At 41.5% G+C, this 21446-nt stretch overlaps 2 protein-coding genes across 8 annotated transcripts in view; one reads left to right on the forward strand and one right to left on the reverse strand.

The window, feature by feature from the left end:
- The window catches only part of megf6b (multiple EGF-like-domains 6b), a 70970-nt gene extending 57369 nt beyond the window's left edge, over positions 1-13601 (forward strand). For both annotated transcript variants that reach the window (XM_035956473.2, XM_035956474.2), the window contains 21 exons: positions 63-197; positions 293-418; positions 517-648; positions 1004-1132; positions 1246-1377; positions 2448-2576; positions 2671-2799; positions 3141-3269; positions 3353-3481; positions 6075-6203; positions 6326-6454; positions 7265-7393; positions 7561-7692; positions 7788-7916; positions 7998-8126; positions 8542-8670; positions 8852-8980; positions 10647-10775; positions 10887-11015; positions 12199-12327; positions 12625-13601. In XM_035956473.2, the coding sequence (XP_035812366.2) occupies positions 63-197; positions 293-418; positions 517-648; positions 1004-1132; positions 1246-1377; positions 2448-2576; positions 2671-2799; positions 3141-3269; positions 3353-3481; positions 6075-6203; positions 6326-6454; positions 7265-7393; positions 7561-7692; positions 7788-7916; positions 7998-8126; positions 8542-8670; positions 8852-8980; positions 10647-10775; positions 10887-11015; positions 12199-12327; positions 12625-12689 (2657 nt within the window). In that variant the 3' untranslated portion in view covers positions 12690-13601. The remainder of the gene's footprint in view (positions 1-62; positions 198-292; positions 419-516; positions 649-1003; positions 1133-1245; positions 1378-2447; positions 2577-2670; positions 2800-3140; positions 3270-3352; positions 3482-6074; positions 6204-6325; positions 6455-7264; positions 7394-7560; positions 7693-7787; positions 7917-7997; positions 8127-8541; positions 8671-8851; positions 8981-10646; positions 10776-10886; positions 11016-12198; positions 12328-12624) is intronic.
- The window catches only part of kcnab2a (potassium voltage-gated channel subfamily A regulatory beta subunit 2a), an 89758-nt gene continuing 81913 nt past the window's right edge, over positions 13602-21446 (reverse strand). For all 6 annotated transcript variants that reach the window (XM_023288556.3, XM_055010444.1, XM_023288557.3 and 3 more), the window contains 2 exons: positions 19836-19924; positions 13602-17943 (listed from right to left, as the gene is read on the reverse strand). In XM_023288556.3, the coding sequence (XP_023144324.1) occupies positions 17854-17943; positions 19836-19924 (179 nt within the window). In that variant the 3' untranslated portion in view covers positions 13602-17853. The remainder of the gene's footprint in view (positions 17944-19835; positions 19925-21446) is intronic.

Consider the following 21446-nt stretch of genomic DNA (forward strand, 5'->3'; position numbering starts at 1 on the left):
CCACTTAATGAAGCAGGGATTGGAAGGTGACTTGGCTGACAGATGTGTTAATTTGTCTCTAGAATGCAGACCAGGAACTTATGGAGCCGGCTGTGAGAAGAAGTGTTCCTGTCCACCAGGAGTGTCGTGTGATCATGTGACTGGAGACTGTCAAAGAAAATGCCCTGCTGGTCGTCACGGGGAGAACTGTGCTCAAGGTGGACGGCTTGCTGTCACATCCATTAAGGCTTATTTGTGTTTTTTTCTTGCCGTCCTGTTTTGAGACAACTCCTTCCTGTGTGTCGTGTCTCAGACTGTCCTGAAGGAAGGTTTGGAACAGGTTGCATCCGTCCTTGTAACTGCACCGGTGCGCCATGTGACAAAGTGACAGGACAATGCCAGTGTCCAGCAGGGACGCTGGGAAAGCACTGTGAGAATCGTGAGTACTGACAGATTTTTTTTAAAGACCTTAATGCAAAATCCACAAGATTTTACATGCTACAAATCCTAAAAATGTTCCCGATCAATCCATCACAGTGTGTCCAGAAGGTTTCTGGGGTCCCGGCTGCACGGAAACCTGCCCGCTTTGTGAAAACGGTGGTGTGTGTGATAAACACAACGGGTCGTGTAACTGTCCTGCAGGATTCATGGGAAGACTCTGCCAAAACTGTGAGTAACAACAGTGGGCATTTTGGGGAAAGTTTCCATAGCAACAAACATTAAACAGTCCACCAGATGAGGAGGATGGCAGCACTCTGGTGCAGTTTGAATGGGAAATGAAGCAACATGCTAGAAGACACAGAAATTGTTTTTTCCAAGGTCATTAGCTAAAAATCCTTCGACTAGCTCATTTTTCACTGAGAGGAACAAATAGAATTCCATTTTGACCGCTGGCTCTTCTAGATTCACTCGCCGGCTGAACCTCAGTGCAGAAACTTTCATGGGAACTTGGTGTGCTTCTCATGCATTTTGTTGGTTATGGCAGATTAGTCTTGATGGTTTAAATATTTATTTCCTTGCGCAGCGTGCCCGGGTGGACGTTTCGGTGAAGGATGCCAAATGAAATGTGTTTGCGAAAACAACGCTCCCTGTGATCCTGTGAGTGGACGCTGTACCTGTGCTCCTGGCTGGACGGGACACACCTGCAGAAAAGGTAACAGCACCAATGAACACACAAAACATTGCGTGTACAATTAAAGCTGATTAATGTAAAAAAAACTGAGCTATCTGTTTGTTAAATGTTTTCCTAAACCGTCTCTGTTGCAGCGTGTGATGCAGGACACTGGGGGACTGACTGCGCACAAACCTGCGACTGCAGAAACGGAGACGGCAGCTGCGACGCTGCGACGGGCCAGTGCAACTGTGAAGCTGGTTTCACTGGAGCACACTGCCATCAGAGTACGTCGTTATGTGTTTGTAATGACCACAGTGTTAATTCTGTCTCCATGGTAAATTACTATGTCTGCAATTTGATGTGATCTAGGCTTCTTTCAAATGTTATTAACAGATGTGTCCAAAAAAAAAATCTTGACTGTTAAAGAGCCAAAAACAAAAGTCTGACACACTGTCAGATGTTAGACTAACTTGATCAGCAGTGTTTGGGTGAACAAGTCTAAAGGAAGGAATGCAGAAGCATGGTTTCAGGATCAAGAGTGGAACAGTCACCACTTCATATTATCTAATCTATAATTACAGAAAAATATAAGGTAACATGTTATATTTTCTTTATAGATGAGCGGCCGGTCAATTACCAGAGAGATTACTTCTACTTTATTAATTCCTACAGATTTATCATATGTGGATGCATATTTGTGAGCAGGTGACATGTACTGACTAGTTTTGCAGGTTTAGAGAATTTTATCTCTTAGTTACGGGCAGATTTTAATGAGTGGGTTCATTATAAAAGGACCTAGATAAGTGTCCGCTATAGAATTTGTTAGTGAAATGAATGACTGCTGTCAAAAGCAAGTGCAAAAGAATGTACTGTGCAGAATTTATTATCCAAACTAGTTCCCCAAAACTTCCATCCTGTAGCCCACAGTGATGGTCATTGTGTTGTTTAAATTGCTCTCTAATCGTCACGTCTTATTCCCTTTCACCTTCACGTATTACCGCTATGTACTGTATTATTAGTGCGCCAGTAGCACAATAAACTTATTTTGCTGTATATTGTGAGTTATAATCTAAAACCTTATAGAGTTTTGTTTTGTTTTAACAGTTTGTATAAAAATTCAGCTACTCAAGGCCTTTCATTCATTAGAAGAGTGTAGAATAGCTGACATCCTGCACAGTGTCATTCTTTGCACAACCACCAGAAGGCATCAAAATCCAAATTTCTAATACTGCATATAGTTCCTTTAATATTCTGCATAATATTGGTATTTTTTTCTGTGTCTTACACTTTATTTTGCTTATATATTGCTTCTGTGTGTTTTATAACTGTGCTGTTGTGTGTGAAACTCCCTCAGAGTGCCCAGCAGGTATGTTTGGTCTCGGCTGTCGGCATCGGTGTCAGTGTGACAACAAGGCGTTGTGTGACCATGTGAGCGGAGCTTGTACCTGCCAGGTGGGATGGACGGGAACCTTCTGCGAAAAGCGTAAGAGAATCTCCTTGATCATGAAGCCAAATCCACTAATGAATATGCTTATACACCACTAAAAGCCTAATCCTTACTTGTGCGTGTATGTCAGCGTGTCCTCAGGGTTTCTTCGGCTTGGACTGCCAGGAGAAGTGTTTGTGTCTTAACGGCGGGAGCTGCGATCACGTCAGCGGTGTTTGTTCCTGTCCGGCCGGTTGGATCGGCCCCTTCTGCAACCTGAGTGAGTGGCAGGTGCACCGCAGGAAATTATTACACCGACAGATGCTGCCCAGTGTTGTGAAAGTAGGGTGGAATCAGAAGCTCAGATTGAGTGTATCAGGACGGTTCTGTAGCAGCTTTGTAGCAGTGAGAACATCTTCCAAATAGCTGACTCACAGTAGAACAAAAGCGCACTTGGTTTCAGAGTTAATTGGGAAAGCCCGGCCGAATCACACATGAGAAAGTACCAACTGGATGTTCCCCATGCTGAGGCCTGTATTATTTACCAGATACTGGAATTTCCACTTTTGATCAGCAGAGTTCATGAGGAGGTAATGATATTGTCTGTCTCTCTCCTGGCAGCGTGCCCAGCTGGTTTCTATGGGGAAGGATGTAACCAAACCTGTAGCTGCCGTAACGATGGCATCTGCCACCCGGCCAGCGGTCAGTGCGTGTGCACGTCAGGCTGGATGGGTCCCAACTGCACACAAGGTGAGTTCACACAACAAGGAAAAGCAATCATCTATACGGCAGGTAAAGAAGAGGTCACAAGATGGGTTTTTTTCCCCTCCCAGAATGCCCTGCGGGGTTTTATGGAGCAGACTGTCGACAGCGCTGCTTGTGCCAGAATGGAGCCACCTGTAACAAGACTAGTGGAAAATGTACATGTGCCAGTGGATGGACGGGCACAGCCTGTGAACTGGGTAAGACTCAGGAGATGTCATGAGTAAGAGTCTCCATATGTTACCTCAAAACCCCATTAAGATAATTAATGAGAAAAATTCAGATTTATTACAAGCTTGGTCCTAGTTTTGACAATCATTTATAATAACATTTAACTCGGCAAATTAATTGCTGAAATCTGGCTAAAGGTTGACATTGCTGCAGAATCCAGTGAGGTTCAGCCAGTTCATCGTAACCATTTAATTTAAAGGAAAAACTGAAAGTGAATATACTCAAGATGTTGCATATATTACTCATTACACCGGAAACTGTGTGGATGCTCTACTGCAGCATGGTCAACCAAGAAATCAGCTTGTAAACTGTGGTGAAAGTTTACATCTGATAACTGACAGCATGTTTTTTAAACAAGAGATTAGATTTTAGATTTTTTCCCCACATCTTGACGTTGATTTTACAAAAAACATACACAACAACTATGGTACAATTAAATATCTAACGTTTGAGTAGTAAAAATATAGAGTTTTTTAAAAATTTGATTTCAAAATAAATTTTACTTTGTAATTTCCTACTGATTATATTAAATCTTCAATGAAGCTTAAGGACTTGGCAGTAAGCAGTGCACACACGATTTGACCTGCAGATACAACACGTCCATGTAACTGGCAGTTAAGGTTCCCCCCATATGAGCCGGGTTCTGCTCAACGTTTCTTCCCGTTAAAAGGGAGTTTTTTCTTGCCACTGTCTCCTTAGGGCTTGCTCTGGGGGTTCAGGCATATGGGTCATGTAAAGCGTCTTGAGACAGTTTGAATTGTAATTGGCATTATATAAATAAAATTGAATTGAAATTGAATTGAAATTTTCTCTATAATGATAACATTAACTACTTTGGAACTTGTGTTCCTTGTCACTCTTTTGCCATTCTCCCAAAAAGGAGTGATTTTCTTGGTGGATACAAGTTACTTGTGTTGATTAGAATGCTGCGCAGAACTGAAAAAATTTGATGTACTGAACTGCCAAAATCCATCCATCCATCCATCCATCCATCCATCCATCCATCCATCCATCCATCCATCCATCCATCCATCCATCCACACAACACTTAATCCTCATTAGGGTTGCAGAGGCTTGGAGCCTATCCCAGCTGACTTAGCACGAAGGCAGGGAATTGCCAAAATGATAAATATAATTACGTCTAAATTTTCAATAAATGTCTATAAACCAACATAAACGACAGCCACCAGTGACATCTATCCACAATATTTAGCAACCAATCAGCAGCATACCAGCACCTTTAATGATATACTATTATTTAACCCTCCTGTTGTCCTCATTTACGGGCTGCAAAAAATATTGTTCCTTTGTCTGAAAAAAATCCCAAAATTTTGCAAAAAAATCCCCCAAATTTATAAAAATTTGCAAAAGCTTCAGGAAGAAAATTCTAAAAATTCCTTAAAAGTTTCCCTTAACATTTTTTAATGCCCAAATTTGGCAAAAAAGTAAATAAAAATTTTTAAAAATTAAATAAAATTTGTAAATATTTTCAAAAAATGAATAAAAATCTTCCCAAAAAAAATCCTAAAAATAACTAAATTGGTTCCATATATATCAGTGAAACTTCTAATATTTTCTTTGAGAACATTCAGAAAAAAATCAACCAAAATCCAGCGAAATTCACTGGATTTTGGTTAATTTTTTCTGAATGTTCTTAAAGAAATATTTTTTTAACATTTCTTTTTTTCCACCAAAAAATGTTTAAAAAATTTTGCAACAAATGTTTTCACTGTGAAAATATATTTTTTTCCCCCAAATTTTCAAACTTTAGAACGGGTCAGTTTTGACCTGCAGGATGACAGGAGGGTTGAGATCATTTGTTGTTATATAGTGACAATGTGAAACTTTGTCCTTTTATATAGATTTTACATTTTGTTGCCCAGTTCTACAACCTCTCATTCGGTAATGTTGAGTTCAGCCTCGTCTTGCTCAAAAGCGCCCTGTCAACCACAGACGTCTGATTTTGTGAAGCCATAATGATTTTGGTTAGTCTGGACAGATATGCAGAAGAATAATATCACCTGAACCCTGAAGTAAACATCTAAAACAGTGGCCTGTGGTTGTTTTACAGTGCTCAGGAAATACATCAGTCTGACTTTAATTTGCTGAACCAGCTCATTTGTCTTTGCCTGAAGTCTGGTTGTTTGCTGGACCACAGCTCAGTCTGTTCTGTAAAAAGCCTCAGTCAACCCGATGAGGACATTCCAGCTCCTTCTCCCCCAGAGCTCCACATCACACACTATCCTCCCTCTGTGCCTGTTACAACCTTTCCCCATCAAGCTGTGCCAGGCCCGGCCCCCTCTTCAAGCTCAGGAAACCTCTAATCCTGTCGCAGGAATGTCTTCACCCCCCAACCTCCGAGGCCACTACCTCTGATTGCCAACTGCACACTCGGTCCAATCATAAATAGTTGGGGAAGAAAAACCATCACGCACTCGTCAGCAGAAATGTGACAGAGCAAGTTTCCCTGTTGCATATAATTGACATCATGTCTGTTTTCTTTCTCTTCTCGTGTCTCACATGTGTGTTTCTGCCTGTGCATGCTGCTGTATGTTTTTACAGAGTGTGTGTCGGGTCGGTTCGGCGCTGACTGCCAGCAACAGTGTGAATGTGAGAACGGCAGCCAGTGTGACAGACAGACCGGACAGTGCAGCTGCAGCAGCGGCTGGATCGGAGAGCGCTGTGAGAAAGGTGAGCCATAACTAACGCACCTACAGATGTTTGGACCACATGGGAGCCGCTGCACTCTGGAAAGTGCTGGTGTGGCATTTCTGTGTGTTTTCATTAATCATAACGTTCCTCTGCCCATGCAGCGTGTGAAGCCGGGCTGTTTGGTGCCGGATGTGAGGAGCGATGCCAGTGTGTTCACGGGGCTTCGTGCCATCACATCACTGGAGAGTGTCAGTGTCCACCAGGATGGAGAGGGAAGCTCTGTGACAAAGGTACAAATTACTGCAAAGACACCTTAGTGCTCTTGCAACCCCTAGTGGACGAAGGTTGTCCTGGTATTTCAGTCATGAAAATGTTGTATTTTTAAACCTAAATGTCAGATTAAATATGGCAGAATCAGAGATTGTTCCCCTAAGAAAGTACTGAAACCAATTAACTGATTATTTGACAATGTTGAATAACTGATTAATCAGTTAATTATTGAAGCTGTTCTATGTGATCAATCAGCATGAGAGACACATTTTAGATCTACGTCTTTCATTGATATCATGTGTTAAACACTTGATGTTAGTATTACTTTCATCCAGACTGTACCTATATCACTACTCTTTCCAATCTATATGACTCTGATTGCATGTTTGGCCCAGAAGAGTGATCCTTCCTCTGTTGCTCCTTCTTAGGTTTCTCTCCCTTTTTTATTTCTATGAAAAGTTTGCTTTCTAGAGTTTCCTCATCTGAATATAGGGTCTGATGGTAGTAGTTGAGTAATTTTGCTCAGATTGTTAAACACTGTCTTGTCTTATAAAAATGCTTCTTATTAATATTGTGCTTATCAGAGCCCTCACACATGTTGCATGAGGAAAAAATATAGCAGCTATTAAAAGACAGACCCAAAGCAATGAAAAAAGCTGTAATTGTCAGGGAAAATTGCACTGTTTGACATTTGCAGTTACTGTAAGATTAAAGCTGAGAATTTAATAAAGTCATTTCCTGTAAAGGACTTCAGATTTACTGACCCTTTTGGCATTAAGGGGATGTGTAAAATGAAATATCCAAGACTGAATTTCTTCTGCTTCCGTCAGCCTGTTTGCCGGGTACATTTGGAAAGAGTTGCATGCAGCGCTGCAGCTGTGTGCAGGGCACGTCCTGCCACCACGTCTCTGGAGAGTGTGGCTGTCCTCCTGGATTCACTGGCAACGGCTGTGAACAGAGTGAGTTCTCCTGTCTGCCAAATCCGCTGCTTCAGTCAGTTTTGAAAACAAAGTGTCCTCCTTGATATTACAAGCTCAAAGATGCAGGAATAAAAGACATGTTTCAGGTGCATCAGAAGGAACAACATCTCTAGCACACTGTCCAACTGGACCTTTGCCTGTTTCAGCTTGTCTTCCAGGAACGTTTGGACAAAACTGTAACCAGGTGTGTCAGTGCTCAGAGACGAACCAGCTCTGCCACCCGGTGTCTGGATCCTGCTACTGCGCTCCAGGTTTCCATGGCCTCAAATGTGATCAAAGTATGCATCAAGAGAAAATTCATACGTGAGCATTATTACACCGAGCAAGTACGGTTAAATATGTGAAAGTGTGTTACTGTGTTTTTCTGCTTCAGTCTGTGGAGAAGGTCGTTACGGTCCAAACTGTGAAAGACAGTGTCAGTGTGAAAATGGAGGGAAGTGCGTTCCTTCCACTGGAGCCTGTGAATGTCCGGCAGGATTTATAGGACCGCGCTGCAACATCAGTGAGTCAGACTTTCAGAATGACAGCAAATTAACATACGAGTGTGAAGTGACAAGAGTGTGGTGTGTCTCCGTGGTGACAGCGTGTCCAGCTGGACGTTACGGCGTCGACTGTGCCCGGGTGGCGCTGTGTGGCGACGGAGCCCAGAACAACCCGGTCACCGGTCGCTGTGTGTGCACACCTGGACGGAGAGGAGAGGACTGTGGACACGGTGAGCTTCTCATTGTTGCTGATTGACAGCCCACTTTTTTATCTGTGACCTCTGAGAGTTTAAAACAACCTCAGATCTCTGAATAAGCAGCCCGTTTATCATCTCAGAGTCTAGACTCCTCTGCAAATTTCCATTAGTGTCATCATGACTGTGTTTACTGTGATGGATTATTGCAATCTGGCAATTTTCATATCTGTGTAAGCTGTTTTTTATACTGTAAAGGGGCCAAGGACACCAGTTTTTTTCTGTTCTAGAGGGAAAAAACTATCCCTGATATTTGCACTAAGCGTTTACATACTGCAGCTGAAATAATTTATTTAAAGAAGAAACTTTTTGTCATCGTGTTTTCTTGCTCATTTGTTCACCTGTCTGGATGTTTGCATCCGTTTAATTGAATGTGTGTGTCGGGCCTCAGGCTGCCCTCCAGGCTGGTTTGGGGCCGACTGTGCCCATCGCTGTAACTGCAGTAATGGAGGAGCGTGTGACTCTGCAACGGGCAGTTGTACCTGTGGTCTGGGCTGGACGGGTGCACACTGCAACACAGGTGACAACACTTCATGCATCCTGTTTTTTCACAGTCGTCATGTTCATTATTTGCGTCGTTGCTCTTCAGTGCACACAGTATATGTCCTGCAGTGGCGTGTTGAAACTAAACTCAATAAACACATGAGGTTAATATTTTTTTTTTTTTTTTTTAAACCTCCCTTTTGCTCATTTTGTCCCAGAATGTCCTGCGGGCAGATTTGGTGCCAACTGCCAGCTGAAATGTAACTGTCAAAATGACGGCGCTTGTGACAGAGTGATGGGGACGTGTCAGTGCAGTCCAGGCTACTACGGACATCTGTGTGAACACGGTGAGGACTGAACAGACAAACCCACACAAAAAATGATGGAAGCATCTTAAAGCACTCATGATTTGTGGACTTTTCCTTTCCTGTTATGTAACTGCTTTGTCATGCCTGTAAAGGTACAGCTATAAAATCCACACCTCAAGGGGAGTTATTCTCTCCCACAGACAAAAATGCTTTTACCCACACTACTGTTCAAAAGCTTGGGGTCACCCAGACAATTCCATGTTTTCCATGAAAACTCACACTTTTATCCATATGCTAACATAATTGCACAAGGGTTTTCTAATCATCAATTAATCTTTCAACACCATTAGCTAACACAGTGTAGCATTAGAACACAGGAGTGATGGTTGCTGGAAATGTTCCTCTGTACCCCTATGGAGATATTCCATTAAAAATCAGCTGTTTCCAGCTACAATAGTCACTTATCACATTAACAATGTCTAGACTGGATTTCTTATTAATAATATCTTCATTGAAAAAAAAACTGCTTTTCTTTCAAAAATAAGGACATTCCTAAGTGACCCCAAACTTTTGAACGGTAGTGTATCTGATATGCATCTTTTGAAATCCAGGCTTTCCTTCCATTACTTGTCAACATCACCATCGCAGCTAGTTGGACCTCGACCTCAATCTTTCTGCCATTATTCTCCACTAAAGCAATATTTTGCTACACCTACATCCCCATAATCATAGATTTGGGATTGCAGTTTGTAATCAACATTTCTCCTCTCTTGTTGGGCCAGCTGACCAATCAGAGCGGGGCTTTAGTGTGAGGGCTTACTGTAAAAGGGCTTAAAATCGTCTCTTTAAAGGTTAAATCCATGTTTGATATTCATCCAGTGTTGTCCAAAAACACATCAGTGAGCTGCCCAGCTGCTTACGCTCTTTCATTAAAATGAACATGGACACTACAGCAACATCCTGCTGCTGTTAATACTCTTATTATACTGCATATTTTACTGAAGTTCCTTTTCTGTTCATAGTCAGGTCCAGACTGACCCTTTTAGAGCTGATGAATAGTGAGATTTATCATTTATGCTGATTTGGAGACTGACAGTGGACCAAGTTTGACTTTGTCCTCCTAAACAAAGAGATTCTTTCAAAATAAAGATCACACCAAATAACCTCTGGTGCTACAAACAAATGCACTATTTACTCTATTTAAATAAACTTCAGAAAATTATTTAGGTGTAGTAAGTATGAGAATATATTTAGGACTTCCTAGAATTTAGTTTTCTGTAATTTTAATATTTTTATTAGATTGTTTTCATTAAAGCCAGCACCATTCTTTTAAAGAATTAATTGTTAATGTGATAAACACGAAGGCCAAAACGGGGTGACTGCAACAGGGCTGGAAATGAGATTATAGAGGAAATAATATACTGTAACCTACAAGGATTTTTGCCACCATGAAGTCGTACAACTTTGAATCTGAACAGCAGAAATCTGACCATACATCCAATGTAACATTTCGGTCTGTGCTAAAATCAAAAGCACTGAGGATCAACATCAAGTCGTGTTTCTGCTTCAGCTCTACACTAGGAGCTTCCACTTAGAGGTGACACTGTTAAACTCCGGGGTTTAGGTCTCCGTAGTGTATTTATCATTTATTAAAAGAGAACCATGAAGTTCAGTGTTAAATCTCCTGCTATGAATCCCCCGTCAGCCTGCCCTGCTGGTCTCCACGGCCCACTCTGTCAGCTGCAGTGTGACTGTCTGAACGGCGCCTCCTGCCACCCGGTGTCTGGACTCTGCATCTGTCCTCCAGGATACCACGGAGCCCACTGCCACAGAGGTCAGTCAGACAGGTTCACCCTGAAGAAATAACAGGATTACTGGCATCTTTTCTTTCTTGCCTAATTTATTCTCTTTGAAATAGAGTTTCACACTCCAGTGTTTCTCGCAGTTTGTGAACAGGGCAGCTATGGTCAGGGCTGTGGGAAGGTGTGTGACTGCGAAGGCGACACTCCTTGTGATCCCGTGACGGGAAGATGCCTCTGCTCCTCAGGGAAGACCGGACCCAGATGTGACATCGGTAATCTTTGATCGTCTTTTCTGACTTTGACAACACAGGGAGACACACCATCTTTACTGACAAAAGCTCTAAGTGCAGTGATCAGTCATGTGACAGAGTGGGTAGAGATGCATTTTCTGCTGGATTCTATTTGTCAAACACGACCTTTTTGAGGATTTTATACAGTCATTTTGAAATTAGCCTGTGAACTTAACCACAAATGCAAAAGACTGGAATATACTTGAATATTTTTTCCCATTTGACAGGGTCAGATGAAAAAATGTAGTTGGAAAATAATATTTTGAAAGGCTGGATGTGGTATTTTATGTTTTGTTCATCTCTCATATAGTTCTGTGTCCACTATGAGTGAATATTGTTTTGTTGTGATGGACAAATTATTCTGATACTTCAGTAAAAGCAGCAATAATTTGACAAGAAGCACCATTACAAGTAAAAGTATGTATTATTGGCCAAATGCATGTAAAGTACCAAGAGTGAAAATTAAAAAAAAAAAAAAAAAAAAAAAAAAAAATCATTAAAGTTTGTTAACAGTAGTGGGAAACTGATGCTCTTGCTACTTTAGGAAGTTTTACAATTAAAACTTCCATTAGCTATTACACCTTATTCATACAGGAATAGCTTAAAAATATATTTGTTTATGTGTAAGTTGAAAGTTTTTTTTTTTATCTTTGTCATGTTTTGATCTCAAATTGAAACATCTGAAGTAGCAAGACCATAAATTTCACTCTGCTTTTGCAGGTGACTGTGCTTTAATAGACATTATATTTCACTTTAACTACTTTATATCCTGCTGGGGAAGTTTATTCTGATGTGGGTCCTGTGTGGTGTGTGAGTAACTTTGAATCTGTAATGTAACCAGCAACTAGCAGTCAAATGCATGTAGTGGAGTAAATGGTATCACACTGTTTGTGTGATAGAATTGTAGCAGTACTGGGTAGGTGTTTGTTGTATGTAAGTGCAGCAGCTGAGTAAATATATTTAGTTTGCTTTCCACCACTGTGACTCACATTGCTAATCAGCACAGTGTGTCTAATGAAACCAGAAACATCCTTAGATGAGGGGAAATCTGAAAACATCAGTGAATAAAACAGGATGAGAGCTGAATCGTCTGCTTGATCAAGTCATTTTAACAGCTCCTTCAGCACTGTGTAGTTTTATTAAACACATTTCTGTTCTGTGTCAGACTGCGGAGTGAACCGTTTCGGGCCAGACTGCTCAGAGACCTGCAGGTGTGAGAACGGAGCTCAGTGCGATCGCCGCAACGGCCGCTGCATCTGCCTGCACAGCTGGATCGGACTCTCCTGTCAGGAAGGTGCAGTAATGACTAAAAAAACCACACACACCCTGCTGTGTTAACTCTTACTTCATGACTGCATCCACACAGACGGCAGGTGACGGCCTTTGCTGACTCTGGAGTCAGAGCAGAAGGGACATTTATGCTGAGTTGGTGCAATGAGAGTAAATAACTGGTGTAAGTGCTGACAGCGTTCAGTTAGTGTCCGTGTGCGGCTGAACTGCAGAGGCTGCACTTTCCTTCGGTGTGGCTTTTTGTTCTGACTGAATATGAATGTTGTGTTTGCTGAGCTGGACTTTGTGTGCGTCTCCTCAGGTGGACCCCCACGTCTCACCTCTGGGAGCAGCAGAGGAAACTCGCAGCACAACAACTCATTATAGCGGCTCCACGCAGCTGACAAATTCCAACCGGGACCGAAGGGAAAGCTTATACTGAAGTGACTGAAGTGAGTGAAAGCGATGGCAGCTGGAAGATTCATGGAACTGGACTCTCTGATGAGAACTGCAATTCTATATTTCGAGCCGAGCTGGATGATGCTTTTCCCCCCCTCCTCCAATGCCAAAGTGTCCTTTGAACTGTTCTAGTTGGTGTCGTCAGCCTCCCACCACTGCTAGATTGGGATTCGCAAAATGGAACATGAAACACCTTTAAGCTTCAGGATAAGAATTACTTCCAAAAATCTACACCCAGAGTGCAGCGTCAGAAGAGCGGAGGTGTGTTTACTGCACTTTCGCTACATTGTATGTAATATTTTTATTCCTCAAAATACCTTTCACGGGTACTGTATATAAAATAATCTCTAATTTTTTAAAGAAACTGGTAATATTACTGAATATGATGAAACTTCTCACACTGAGGCATTTTTTGAAACGATATTTCATTATTATGAAGTTGTTTTTCAGTCTGTACAATATGAAGTATGACTCTGAGTCCAATGGTGCTACGGTGCTTTACTGTACAGGGCAACAAAGATTATAATGATCCTGACATCGCAGTGAAGAACATTTCTGTAGTCTAAATACAAACAGCTGGAATGTTACAGTTCAATATAAATGGCTTAACATGACACAGCTAGCATTCATTTGCACCTTCTATTTTCATATGAACTGATTTTGTGTATAAATTGCTTCATATTTATATTTCACACGGGTGTATACAGTTTAAAACGCATCTTTGTTTTTCATTGGATTAAAGCGACTTTGCAGCTTCAACGAATTCCGGTAACCATCGTAAATCAAAACCCAAAAGGAGGATTTGCAAATCGATGCCAATAAAGACAGACACTTCCAGGATTTGTTTACCATTCTTATTTTTATCATTATTTCATTTTCATTGAAGATCAAAGCTGTACATCCTGTCTAAATTTCAGATTCAAGCACAGTGCAGATAGCAACGCCTGCAACAGAAAAGTCAAATGAAAAGAGAAAAGGCAGAGGTGATCACAACCAGAAATATATACAAAGGTCAACGTATGTACAGGAGATACCAGGCTCTCACTATGTCATCTTCAGAGTGAATTCAGTCCACCGTTGCATTCGAGCATTCCTCATAATGCATACACAACAGAACAAAAAAAAATGCTTTTCTTTTTGTCAGTCATCAAATCAATACAATACTGATAGGAAAAATGCAGCATGATGAAAAAAAATAAAAACAGTTCTTTTAATTCTCTCTACTGCATTAAAGGCTAAAACATAAAAATATATTCTCTGTATAACCTAGAACCTTCTGTAAAATAAGCTCTCATCCATCTGTGGGTCTGTTTCATGTCTGAACTAGTCATTAAAATGTTAGAACAGCAAATATGATGAAACGAGGACCTCTTAAAGCATTAATTTCTCCTACACGGGTGAGGACACCAGACAGATGCACATCAGCTTCAACGCATGAACGTATTTCTACAATGTGTGCAAACCTTTTCACACTACGCTGAGCAGGTCAGCGCTGCGAGAAACAACACTGATGGCCGAACAAAACGCACAGCGACACAATCCAAAGGAAAAGCTCGACAATTTAGGAAAGGCGCTTATTCAAGTTGTTGCCAGGAATTAAATGAGAAGATTGATGCCGGCCTCATGTTTGTCTGCTAAATGTGACATTACAGACTGTAGTCAGGTTGGTTAGCTTAGCATGAAGACTGGAGACTGGCCAACATGTCATATGTTCTTTTTTTTAATCAATACAAAGGCAGGAATTTGCCATTTTATGGGGGGCTATGAACAGGTCAAAAGCTGTAAAGCAAATGAGGGCAACATTAGGTCTAATAATAACACTATATACTTGTATTTTTGTCCCCTGTAGATACAAAGCCAAAACGGTTGCAGAACAGCACATGTTCTGTATTTAAAGAGCTCACTAGATATGCTGGGTGCACTGAAATATCCTTCTACCTTACTAAACATATAATATGCCAGACAAACATTTACTACGTCCCATTACATAACATGTCAAATGTAGTATTCCAACAATACAAGGATGTCTTCCTATTGTACCGTACTAAAGCCAGCAGGCTTTTCTGGTTATTCTGACCCACAATCCTCTGCACAGCGGAAGATCACATCACATACATCAGTGTCTCACACAAGCATAAACAAGCTTGATGCACGAGAGTGGACAGACAAGGCAGTTACTTATTGTCAGGTCATCGTCACTTGGTTTAAATGTTCGGTTATGATCAGGTGTTGCAAAGATAACTGTGTGGTATTGGGTAACTTTGGAGTCAGGTTAAGCACAGAAGAAAATGACTGGTTGGGAATACATCTAGACAGAAATCAAACCTGCACACAGCAGATGAGTATTTCTTGGCTGTGAATGGTAACTTCAAGACTCGGCAGGCAAATGATTGTCTGCTAGATAACACCATGTAAAAGGCCAAATTGTTACTTTTACACTTTGGTTTTCACATGGATTAATCAAACAAGCTATAATGTGTTGATCTCTGGGCTTTACAGATGCCAGCAGGTAGACTTTTGTTACCTTAAGACAGATTTAGAAAAGTCAGTGGTCATCCTTAGCAGATAGATATGAGCATGACATCAACCTTCTTTAAATTTTCGACAAGAAAGCAAATAAACACATTTCTCAAGATGTCAGCTTTTTCCTTTAAAGTCTCAGACTTCTACTCGACTCCCTGCAGATGAAAATATTAAGACACAGGAACTCCACAGACTAATGAACTAAATGCTCTTTGTTTATCTTTTTTTTTGTTCTTCTTCTGAGAAAACGGCGTCGGCTTGCGCCACTTTTATTTACTCAGACATACAAGACACGGCAAATCAAACTTATACAGGGATCAACTAACACGACAGGCTAAAGCGTGGGATTTGTTTAGTTGTCCCCCCCTACTCACACACACACACACACACACACACACACACACACACACACACACACACACAAGACTAACAGCAGAGATGTTTGATCACTTAGCTGTTGTTAAAAATCACCTAGGAGTAGCATTGAAGCAGACTGCACACCTCATCCACACCAACACCACAGTGATGTTCACCTTGATTATCCCTCCACTTCAGCTGAGGAGCTCTTACGTCTCATTCACATCATTTGCACTCAGATGACAGTTTCTTAATCTGCACTTGTTTTTTTTTTCTGCTAAGAATCAACAGTTTATCAGCTGTTAGTAAAGATTTGTTATCTACACGTGTTAGTAAGCTGAGAAGCATCACCTTGCTTGTCCTGTAGGTACTGTAGGCTGGGTGAAGAGGGTCCATGCTTAGAGGATGTATCACATGCTATCCACTTGTGCTTAAATCACAGTAAGAGAGCACCTGAAGGACAAAATGATATAGGGTGGCGTCAAAATGTCTGCGATAATACTTCTGACGTGTCTCAGGTAATCTGCCACCTCAAACGAACCTTACCAATCCTAAAGCACTTAGCTGTACTATGCATTATGTATATGAAGGACATATTTGTGAACTAGTATAACAGCTTGATCAAGTAAAGATATATATGGAGTAAAGTCCATACCATAGATAGATAACAAGCTGGACCGCACATGCTTCAACATGATTTCTATAATCTTGCAGGAAGAGACAGTGAAACACTGGGGTATGACGTCTAAAAGAGATGAAGAAGATCTTTGGCTCAAGCCACGCTAACATGTCACTGGTCCTCCCCAGCGTCCACACACGAAAGAAAGACAGACGGCCAAATAAAACCTCCTGACCACGTGCACGCCAACACACCCGCTCTGTTCCCTGAGCTGCTGCCACTCACTGATTAACTGGACACACAACTCCTTCCTCCCACTTCGGGACCAACAGACACCACTTCCACCAGTCAGCGTTCCCGTCTACACTGGGCACATGTGACCAGCCGGCCAAAGAGGCAGCTCTGGAGCTGCTCGTCTACACCAAAGCCCAAAGCACAGCTTGATGCAACTGTAAATAAGGCAAAATACTTGAACAAAATTTGATCAAGGAGAGGTTTTCCATGAGATGTGGAGCCAGCACTGATATGACCACTTCCTATACAGCAAACCCTCAGCCCCGACAAAAAGCAAGAACAGCGGCTGGGGAGCACAGTGAAACAGGACACTGCATTTGATTTAACACGACTACAGTTCCTACTGTTAGGGATGAATAAACAGCTCATCTCTTCAGTGGCAGACGAGTTGTCTGGACACATCAGCCTAAGCTCCTAAGCTCCATCATGACGGATGGTTGACTGGTCAGGATGGAGGAGCTTCTCTCGTCTCCTCAGTCCTGTTGAATTCAGAACTTCAGCTCAACGTTTGGCCAGCAGGAGCATCGGAGCATTAGGCTGGACAAGTGCACTGCCAGTGAAGACACAGAGGGAGGATGACGGGAGGGACTGATCAAGAGGCGATGCAATTCTATAGTGCAATGACTGTGAGATAAGACTATTGTAGTATCCATCCTCTCCCCCCTGAAAACTGTCCTCCAACACCTTTACTGACAGTACTAAAGTGCTAATTGTTAAAGCCCTCGAGCAGGCTCTGGTAATGTCGACAACGCAAACTTTCCTTTCAGAGAAACTTTTGACGGACTTGTACAGTACACAGGTGTTTGTAAACAGAACATCCAAGGAACAAATGCATGGCTATGGTACATGTGCAACAGTAGTTCTCGTATTTCATACAGTATGAACTTCATCTTCCTTTTAGTTGCATTCGGTTTTAGTTAAAGAGAAAAAAAAAAGAGAAATCTGGCTGCCAAGCAAGCATGTGCTTATTTTTTTTAAAAAGGTATTTTTCTCTATGGTTTTAAAATACGTTCAGCTGAATTGAATGTATAACTGATTTAAGTATGAGCGCATATCCCTAACCTCTCTTCCGCTTTTGTCTTTCTTTGTCAATCCCGTCGCTTCCCATGGAGGTGACTGTATTTTTTCCCCCTTTTTCTTATCTTATCCCTGTAACTCTAAATGAGGTGCCCTGCGTGGCCTTGGTGTGGCCAGACTCATGCGCCAGGGTCTCACTCAGTAAAAGCTCAAGCAAACAGAGGATCAGGCAAAGGTGGGGCACCGCGGCTGCAGCCCTGCCGGGCGGGCCAGTGCCGCACGTTAGGAGCGGTAGTCCTTTTTACTGTACGGCTTGTTCCCCAGGATGCTGTCCACCTCATGTGTGATGGACGACGACAGCTTTGGAAGGACCTGTGAGAGGACGGACAGACAGACAGACACAGAGGGTGAATACATTCCCCGCATGCATAGTCAGTGTACAAGTAGGCAGTTTTTTGAACTCATATACAGTTTGATTCTAACTTGTGAGTGACTTTAGCCTCTTAACATTAACAATTTAACAGCTTGATACTTGAGTTTGCTTTTGTACTTTTCTGAAAAGGAGCAGCAAGAACAAGGTAAAATATTTCACTCTAAGAAAAACACTTTACCTAAAATATTAACAACAGCAGCACAGTGAAATCACTGCAGTGGAACTTGTCGTTATGCTGCAGAAAGTTCTGTCACAGTGTTCTGTATTATATTGTTTGATTATTGCAGATGCATTCAGTCTGCACTGCGGAACTTAAGTCTCTCCCTTCTGGCAGCGAGAATAATTTCACACTCCCAACACATGCTTATGCTTTGCTGTTGATCGTTTTCCTTTTTAGACTGTAATCCTTCCTCTGAGTTTCTTTTGCACCACAAACTTCTCTTGGATGCTTCCGAGGTTTTCTGGCCAAACTTCTAGTTGCTGTGGCCATATTCTGTCTCTGTTAGTTTCTCTGTCCCTCAGTTTCTCTCAGGGTTTCTGAGCAGCGTTGGCACAACATGGCCAGTTCCAAACACGAACAGGTCCAGAGCCGCATATTTCTCACAACCGGAAAAAACTATAATCCTAGACAAATATGAGGAGCTCAAAAATAGAAGTAACACCAACGCCACAAAGTAAAGCCAGTGTGCAGTCAACACGAAAAGTAATTAAACGTAACATTGTATTTCGCTTCCCTTAAAATCTCTATCTCACATCTACGCTCAGAGAAAGAAAAAGGATTAGATGGCCTCTAAAAACTCTTAGATGCTTTTTTTAACCTTCCTGTTGTCTTCACTTATGGGCACCCAAAAAAATATTGTTTCTTTGTCTGAAAAAAATCCAAAAATTCAGCAAAAAACCCCCCCCAAATTTCTGAAAATTTGCAAAACCTTCAGGGAGAAAATTCCAATAAAAAAATACAAGAAATATTTGAATTCATATGTTATACCTCTGTCTTATTAAATTTGTAAGATTACTGTTACTGTCAGTGTTGAAGTGAGTAATTGGATTTCCAGGCTCTTTTATGGGACAAATTAGTTTTATTTCACTCCCATGTAATCAAACCGGAACTATTCCAATGTAGATAATATAAAACACTATTTGCTCAAGACAAATTTTCTCCTCCTTCAATGTAGAGATTAAATAAACGCTCAACGATGTGGACTAATGGAAGAAACTCTTTTTCCACGAAGGACTGTGTCTATTTGTGGCTCTGTAATATAAAATTCTGGCAACAAGGAAAAATGCAAAGCCTTGGGGAAATGTGAGCATAGCATTTCAAAACTGAAATATCAAATGTGCTAACACACACACACACACACACACACACACACACACACACACACACACACACACACACACACACACACACACACACACACAGTGTACACAAAGCATCAGAATAAAGGAGGGATGCTCTTTACTGCAGGCCAGATAGAACGTGAGGAGAGGACGTAAAACCCCACCGGTCTGAAAACCCCATTAAGGAGTACATCTTATCAGGAGGGGAAGAAGAAGGGGCCGTAAGCTCGTCTCCAATCCCCTTGGCAACCGATACTTCTCTGACCTTATTAACTCGGTACAGTAAAGCACCCAAGCGTGCAGCAGCAAACTGCCCAAGAGGCCCAGCTGTACCCAGGAGAGGATGCTGCTGTTACGGACTGTAAGGCACGAACAACGGGCCTGATGAAGCAGGTCGGGTCACATTTTCACAAATTACACTTATTTGCTCTGCAGAAGAAGAAAAAAAACAAAAAAAAAACCCACGCAAACACTCGTTTTGTGGCCTCACCTGTATTGCTCCTATGTTCTCCATCAGTTGGTCGGTGTTGGACGCCCCTAAAAGGACAGAGCTCACCCCCTCGTTCCGTAGGCACCACGCTGCAGGAGACCAGTAAACATGATGACACCCCCACCACCACGAAACACACACTCTCTAGAAATAGCTCAGAACCCACATGACTCACACGCCGCACAACACAACACACAATTCATTCATTTTCATGTCAAAGCAATCAAATCCACACGACATATGACATTATAGCAGATGACACACGCATCACACCAACACGAAGTATTCAGTTTGTTTACATAACACCATATAAAAATATTACTATAACTACATATATAATGAGATGCAGCTTTTAAATGTTAACATGGTTGTGAAAAATCTAATTTTACCAACTTACACTACCGTTCAAAAGTTTGGGGTCACTTAGAAATGGCCGTATTTTTGAAAGAAAAGCAGTTTTTTTCAGTGTAGATAACATGAAATTAATCAGAAATCCAGTGTAGACATTGTTAATGTGGTAAATGACTATTCTAGCTGGAAACAGCTGATTTTTAATGGAATATCTCCATAGGGGTACAGAGGAACATTTCCAGCAACCATCACTCCTGTGTTCTAATGCTACATTGTGTTAGCTAATGGTGTTGAAAGGCTCATTGATGACTAGAAAACCCTTGTGCAGTTATGTTAACACATGAATAAAAGTGTGGGTTTTAATGGAAAACATGAAATTGTCTGGGTGACCCCAAACTTTTGAACACTAGTGTATATATACTCTATATTTTGTATACTGTTGAATAATCCAATGTAAAAACAACACTTTATGAAGAATCAGTCATCTTTTTTTCCTCTACAAAGTTAAGTTTGCTGAAACTGTCAATGCATCAATCCAAGGTTTTTTCTACTCACACCTTAGTTGAGGGTATCCCCAAGATAATTTCTATCTGTAAACCTCACTGCCTTAATTCATGGCATACAATTTTAAGTAGAAAATGTGTCACCTGGGGTTGGAACATAAATGTGACTGACAGAAGAAACACAATTCTAAAATCACATTGACAGAACTGCATTAGATGAATTTGATATGAATCTCTCCTGAGCTGCTCCTTATCAGATCAGTGCATCCCTGTGTGAAATAAATGTGGTGAAGCAGAAGCATAAAATAAAGCAGAAAATCTCCAGTAACTACCTCAAAACTGTCTTCAAGTGCAAAAATAATTCCACCACTCCTCTCCTTTAATAACATGCAAGAAACCTGCTTTCTTTGTGATCATTTTGAACAAATCGGCACAAAAACGACCCTCCCTGTTTGGTGCTGCTATTATAACAGTGAGCTGTGTTACGCAATTCCACCGAATGCTGTTGCATTTGAGGAAAAATAGCTTTGTGAGAAGACTGCAGCATGAAGGGATGCAGAATGTTGCTGTGAAAATAAATCTTCCACCAACAGTCAAAGGTCTTCCTTTTGGATTGACACACGAGTAGACCTTCCCTAAAGCCACTGAGATACCCACAGGATCTATTAACTCTGTTCTCCCACTCACAGCTGCAGTGTGGTTCCTGAATTTACCACCTGCTCCAGGAGCACCAGCCTCGCTATCAAGCCGAAGGCAG

Source organism: Amphiprion ocellaris, chromosome 5 (assembly GCF_022539595.1).
Source record: "Amphiprion ocellaris isolate individual 3 ecotype Okinawa chromosome 5, ASM2253959v1, whole genome shotgun sequence".
In the NCBI taxonomy this organism is placed as follows: Eukaryota; Metazoa; Chordata; class Actinopteri; family Pomacentridae; genus Amphiprion; species Amphiprion ocellaris.